Here is a 7,023-nt window from a genome sequence, read left to right on the forward strand (position 1 = left end):
CTCTGGCTCTCGCTCTCTCTGTGTCTGTGTGTGTGTGTCTCTCTCTCACACACACAACCACACACACACACACACACACACACACACACACACACACACACATGACGATCTGGAAATTACCTTGATTCTTCTGTTGTTGACATCCTGCATGGAGCATTTCTTTGGCACTTTCAAGCTGGGGATATGGAAGAAAAAAATAAGTTGGTTGTTGTTTTTGTTTGTCCTGAGGCTTGAACACTGGGCCTGGGTACTGTCACTCAGCTTCTTTTCCTCAAGGCTAGCACTCTACCACTGCAAGTACAGCACTGTTTCCACCTTTTTGTGAATAGTTTATTGGAGGTAAGAGTCTCATGGACATTCCTGAACTTGCTGAATTTGAATCATGATCCTCAGATCTCATCCATGTGGGTAGCTAGGATTACAGGCATGAGCTATCAGTGCCCAGTTATAATATGTTTTATGTCTAGGCTAAGTAGTCTAGTATTCTCATGTGGAGATATGGCCATAGAGGTGAATATGAAAAATTGATGATCATGTTTCATCATCTTCCACAGCAGAAATCTCTTTATCTGCAACACTCACTGGACAGGAATGACTCAACAGAAACGAAGAATCACAGCTCTTCATTGACACAGAGTTTGCTAAAGGATGCAGAAGCCATCTCCTGTGTTAGCCTACACCAGGGAGAGAACCACCATGAATATTCACGTACTCCTGAGCCCATGGAACACAAAGAAATTGATCATCTAAATGACAATGGCATTATAAAGAATTCATTAGATATTACACAATACAGTAAGTCTCTCAAAGAAAACAGACAGTGTGACTGTGGTCTGTGTGCTAAAGTCTTTGTTGAGAGCAATGAACACTGTAAACACAATGTAACTGACACTGGAGGGAAATCACATGGTTGTAGTTTGTGTAGGATAGCCTGTGTTCTTTCAAAGTTCAGTCACCATAGAACTGCACACGATGGAGACAAAGCGTGTGAGGATAATGACCTGGGGCATGTAGTCAGTCAACCCAGGGAGCTCAGTTGGCAGGATGGAGGAGACACTAACCAGGAAGTTGATGACAGCCACCTGTGTACTGCCCCCTCCATTCAGCCAAGTCACTTCCGGCAGCAGGAGGACATGCCCACTGGAGGAGGGTCAGATGAAGGTCCCCTCAGTGTGTGGGAAGCGGTCACTCAGCCGTCTCATTCTGGAAGTCAGGAAGGAGCACATGCCAGAGAGAAAGCACAGGCATGCCCTCCCGGTGGGGAAGCCTCCCAAAGACCCAGTGACCTTAAGACACATAACAGAAAACACACTGAAGAGAAACCTCATGAGTGTCTCATCTGTGGGAAAGCCTTCAATAGGCCATTCTTTGTTAAGAAACATAGTGTAGTGCACACTGGAGAGAAACCATATGAATGTCGCACCTGTAGGAAAGCCTTCACTCAGCGATCTCAGCGTGCCAAACACGAGAGAATACACACTGGGGAGAAGCCCTATGAATGTCGCACCTGTGGAAAAGCCTTCATTTACTCATCTCAACGTGCCAGACACGAGAGAACACACACTGGAGAGAAGCCCTATGAATGTCGCACCTGTGGGAAAGCCTTCACTTTGCAATGTTCTCGTGCCAAACATGAGAGAAAACACACTGGAAAGAAGCCCTATGAATGTCGCACCTGTGGGAAAGCCTTCACTTTGCAAAGTTCTCGTTCCTCACATGAGAGAATACACACTGGAGAGAAGCCCTATGAATGTCGCACCTGTGGAGAAGCCTTCACTTACTCATCTCAACGTGCCACACATGAGAGAACACACACCGGAGAGAAGCCCTATGAATGTCGCACCTGTGGGAAAGCATTCACTGTGAAATCTTCTCTTGCCAAACATGAGAGAATACACACTGGAGAGAAACCCTATGAATGTCGCACCTGTGGGAAAGCCTTCACTGATCCATCGTCTCGTTCCTCACATGAGAGAATACACACTGGAGAGAAGCCCTATGAATGTCGCACCTGTGGAGAAGCCTTCACTTACTCATATCAACGTGCCACACATGAGAGAACACACACCGGAGAGAAGCCCTATGAATGTCGCACTTGTGGGAAAGCATTCACTGTGAAATCTTCTCTTGTCAAACATGAGAGAATACACACTGGAGAGAAACCCTATGAATGTCGCACCTGTGGGAAAGCCTTCACTACATCATCTCAACGTGCCAAACATGAGAGAATACACACTGGAGAGAAACCCTATTAATGTCACTTCTTTGAGAAAGCCTTCACTCTGCAATCTTCTCTTGCCACACATGAGAGAATACACACTGGACAGAAGCCCTATTAGAGAGTCACTTCTGTGGGGAAGCCTTCCTTACACCATCTTAGTGTGTTGCACATGAGGGAACACAAACTGGAGAGTAGCCTTATGAGTGTCACTTCTGTGGAAAAGTTTTCTGTTTAGCCTCCAGTCTTTTTCACCATATGAAAGTACATACTAGAGAAAAAAATGATGCGTGTCATCTGGGAAGGAAATCATTCAGTATCTCATTTAAACCTTGCCAGGACAAGAAATGAGAGTAATCACACAAATGCAACCTGTGTGTGGAAGGTTTTGGTACACGCTGTAACCTTACAAAGTAAGAGCAATCCTTCCGGAGGGAAAACTCAGGAGTCTCATCTGTATTGGCAAGTGTTCAGTCAATCAAATCATCGAAGACAACAACAGAGGACATATACTAGACAGAAACCACCAGCAGAAACCACATTCTAAGAGGCTTTAGGCCTGACTATCCACAGGCGAGAAAGACTATGAACATCACAGCTCTGGGAAAGCCTTCAGTCATCATGGAGGGTTGGCTCCCTCAAAGAACAAACAGCGGAGAGAAACTGTGGGTGTCACTTGGGGGAAAGCTGTGAACTGATCTACTCCTCGTATACAGAATCAAATGATGCACACTGATGAAAATCCACGAGAATATTTTTCATGTGAAAAATCCTGTCTAGGGCCAGGGATATAGCCTAGCGGCAAGAGTGCCTGCCTCGGATACACGAGGCCCTAGGTTCGATTCCCCAGCACCACATATACAGAAAACGGCCAGAAGCGGCATGTGGCTCAAGTGGCAGAGTGCTAGCCTTGAGCGGGAAGAAGCCAGGGACAGTGCTCAGGCCTGGAGTCCAAGGCCCAGGACTGGCAAAAAAAAAAAAAAAAAAAAAAAAAAAAAAAAAAAAAAAAAATCCTGTCTATACTCAGACCTTCAATGTCATGTGGGAATATAAAAAGGAAAGAATATAGCTGTGTGGGGTACTATATCTTGCTCGTATATTATCCACATAAGAACTATGAGTGTGACTCAACCTTTAGAGTAAATTTAAATATGTTGAAAGAACGAGAAAAGCCAACTAAAGACCCAAACTCAGTTTGGCTAGTCAGTCCCTACTCACAAACACATTTAAAGATGTATGTGTGTAATCTGTTTGGATTCTAGCGAATGTAGCAGTCTGTAGTTACAATGTTAGTTTCAAATACCCTAAGGGCCTTAGCAGGAAGGAAATTCCTAATCCATACTTAATGTAGAATTCTTGTGTTTTGGTTCTTTGTTGGTCTTCTGGCTTGAACTTGGTGTGAGGGCTGTCAACTATCCTTTAGCTCTTTTTTTCTCTAGGCTACCACTCTACCACTTTGAGCCACAGCCTCAATTCCGGCTTTCTATGTTAATTCGAGAACTTACCTGGCCGGGCTGGCTTTCAAATTTGATCCTTAGATAATCAGCCTCCTCAGTTGCTAGGATTACAGGCATGAGCCACCAGCACTGGGATGCAATGGATTTGTAAGTAATAGGAGAGCACGTCACTTGACATACCTCATTTGTCTTTAATTTTGTGAACAAATATTCATCTAAGCTCCACTTATGGCATGCAAAACACCCTCAATGACAACTTCGAAAAACTCTAAAGTATTCCATCTAAATGAATGATTGACTTTTATAGTTGATAACTTTTTTGTTTAACAGCCAAGTTTTTGGTAAATGCAATGTTCCCTATTGTATATGATTTTTAGTGTCATGAGTGATGAAAATCTGAGTGAATAACGATGTATTTTTCAACAGTAAGATTCACTGAGGAAGCTTGATCTTATAAAGAAAGAGGAGTCATTTCTGATTTATTGGATGTCAAAGTATCTTTAACCAATATATAGGTATATATGAATATATATGTACAATAGTGAGATTGCATAAAAATTAATGTAGGAATCATCACATGTAGATTTGGATGACATGCAATCCAAACTAAAGGTCAACCAGACAGAACCTAATTTACAGATAGAATTAGGAATACAGATTTCAAATAATTGAGAGACTAGTTAGAGGAGATCTCACATTTATTTTGTTCTACTTTTGATCATGAAGTTTAAACCAGAACATTGGATCTGAACTCCTTGATAGGTGGGAAGATATTGAGCCCATACTTTGGGCCATCCCTTCCTTCAATATCCTTTCCACTGAGATAATTTCCAACTTCTTCACATCAGCAGAAATCCCCAAGTGCGCTGAGAAACACAGCACAGGGTTTTGTCTGCTTCCCAAGTGTCTAGGAATGGCATTACTATGTCAAAGGTGAGTTCCTGGGTATGCAGCCGAAGGCATTTGGGGCTCCTCGGTCCTCCTCAGTATTTGGGTGTTACCATGTCTGTTGGTCAGGCCCTCAGAATACTCCTGATGTTTGTACTTAAACATCTCCTTTGGGCAGAGTAATGGTGGGAGCTCCTCTAAGTCAAATCATCGTGATAGCCCTCAGATAACTTACATAAAATATATGCAAATATGTCATTTACATCAAAAGTGCCTGGCCGGAGTGTCTCAGATATGTATTCCCAGCTTGTCCGGAGGCTGAGAACAGAAGATTTTTTGAAGCCAGCCCAGGCAGGAAGTCTATGAGACTCTTACTGACTGCCCCAAAGTCAGCTGTGGAAATGATGGCTCAAGGGATAGAGTGCTAGCCTTGAGTAAAGAAGCTCAGGCCCAACAAACTGACCCTGAACTCAAGCCCAAGGAATCAACAGAAGAAAAGAAAAAAAATGAGAATCTCCTTAATGAAAGAGTTTACCGATTTTATGTAAGTAGTCACTGGTGTCATATTTTCAATAATGTGGAAAAAGTGTGCTTCTCAATGGTTAAAACAAACCCCATTTTCAGGCAGCCCCTATTTTGTTGTCTGTGTAAAGTATGAGCAAACCCAAGACAAGCTTATTAGGTTCCAGCCCGTCAAGAACTCTAACCACCCCCAGAATGCCTGGAGCCCTGAGCCAATCAGGTTTGTACCTGTGTCCTAATCTTGCTTGCTTCAACACCTGATTGCTGTAACTTTTTTTTTTTTGCTTTTATAAGCTCTGTGCAATCACAACTCGGTCCTTCCTCCTAACTTCGCTGTGTCTGTGGGTAGGACGAGACCCGAGTTGCAGCTCACGTGAATAAAGCCTTGCCTTCCTTTTGCATTTTGGAACATATGGCTCTCGGTGGTCTTCTTGGTGTTCTTCTCGCGACTTGGCATAACAGTTCTCTATATAACTTCTCAAATTACCTATATTCAGGTTACTGATGAGCATATCTTTACAAGTAACAGATGATGCTTAGAAAGTATATTAAATAGCATTATAATTTGCTGTAAGATGTACATATATTTTTAAAATTAGAAATAAATGATGAAATGTCAAGATACTGAGCATTTTCAAAAACGTTTCACATGTGCCTGCATATGTAGTGTGTTTTTAACTTGCTTAATAGAATATATTCATGTTTTTGTGTTTTGATAGTGTAATATTCTCAGTATACTTCTGCTTTTAAAACTTTGACCCCAGTGGACTGAGCTGTTTTGGAACACTTGTAGACTTCTGAGTGCAGGAAACAGGTCATTTTGGGTATGTCCTTGAAGGCTCTACCAGGAATCTCTTCTGCTCTCCTTCCTTCTCCCTCCCATTCGCCTTCTCCGCTCTCCTCCTTCCCTTCTCTGATATTTTCAGTGTCTCCCTCAGCCTTCTTCCTGCCTGCTAGGAAGTGTGGTAATTCTCTGCTGCATTTTCCTACTGTGGTCATGTTGTGTCCAGTGCATGGGTCTCATGAACGGAGAAGAGAATCCTTTGAAATAATGAATCAAAATAAAACCTTTGTCGCTTAAACTGTCGGTGTCCTGAATTTTTATGACAGTGATGGAAATCAACACCAAGGTAAAAAAGGTTTACAAAAGGAGGAAAGCAATTAGCAGTGGGTGCCTTGCTGATGAACACATAGTGTCTGGTGGTAGAGAAGGGAAGAGATCAAGGGGATGAGGTGGGGGCAGAGGGAGGGATGTCTCGGGTGGAGTGGCCAACAGTCTCTCAATGTGGCATTGGAGGAGTTAGTGAGTTTGGAGTGGCGGCTCGGCTCTCTTCTTAGCTAAAGCTCATATTCTCCAAAACTCTGACACTCAGGAGGTGATGGGGAGTCGTGCTCAAGTACTCCTCAGACTCACTCAGCAAGCTGCCACTTCACTGGGTTGTGCATTAGACTGCGACAGAACAATCCATGCTCCCTGTGGGCAGATCAACAGGACCCCTAAATTTACAAAAGTTGACTGGATGTAACCAAGTACCTTTTCCAGAAGCTGACTTTGTCTGGGTCTTCTTTAAATGTTCTTCTGAGGAGCTGGGAATATGGCCTAGTGACAAGAGTGCTTGCCTCCTATACTTGAAGCCCTGGGTTCCATTCCCCAGCACCACATATACAGAACAAGGCCAGAAGTGGCTCTGTGGCTCAATAGTTAGAGTGTTAGCCTTGAGCAAAAAGATGCCCGGGACAGTGCTCATGCCCTGAGTCCAAGCCCCAGGCCTGGCAAAAAATAAGTAAATAAATAAAAATTCTTCTGAATTACAGGTACTCTATTAAAAGTCCCTGGTTTCAGCTGCAGTATAATAAATTCACTTGAGTTGGAGACAATAATCACATGAAAGGGATAAATTTTGAGTTGGGTGCCAGTGACTCATACTTACAATCCTA

At 43.1% G+C, this 7,023-nt stretch overlaps 1 protein-coding gene across 1 annotated transcript; it reads left to right on the forward strand.

Annotated features, from left to right (window-relative positions):
* The first annotated feature begins 972 nt into the window (after window positions 1–972).
* Window positions 973–2,255, forward strand: LOC125368170 (zinc finger protein 383-like). The gene is made up of 2 exons (XM_048369025.1): window positions 973–987; window positions 1,377–2,255. Exons 1-2 carry the CDS (start codon window positions 973–975, stop codon window positions 2,253–2,255), a joined length of 894 nt encoding a protein of 297 aa, XP_048224982.1.
* The last annotated feature ends 4,768 nt before the right edge of the window (window positions 2,256–7,023 follow it).

The sequence above is a fragment of the Perognathus longimembris genome, chromosome 20 (assembly GCF_023159225.1).
Source record: "Perognathus longimembris pacificus isolate PPM17 chromosome 20, ASM2315922v1, whole genome shotgun sequence".
Lineage (NCBI taxonomy): Eukaryota > Metazoa > Chordata > Mammalia > Rodentia > Heteromyidae > Perognathus > Perognathus longimembris.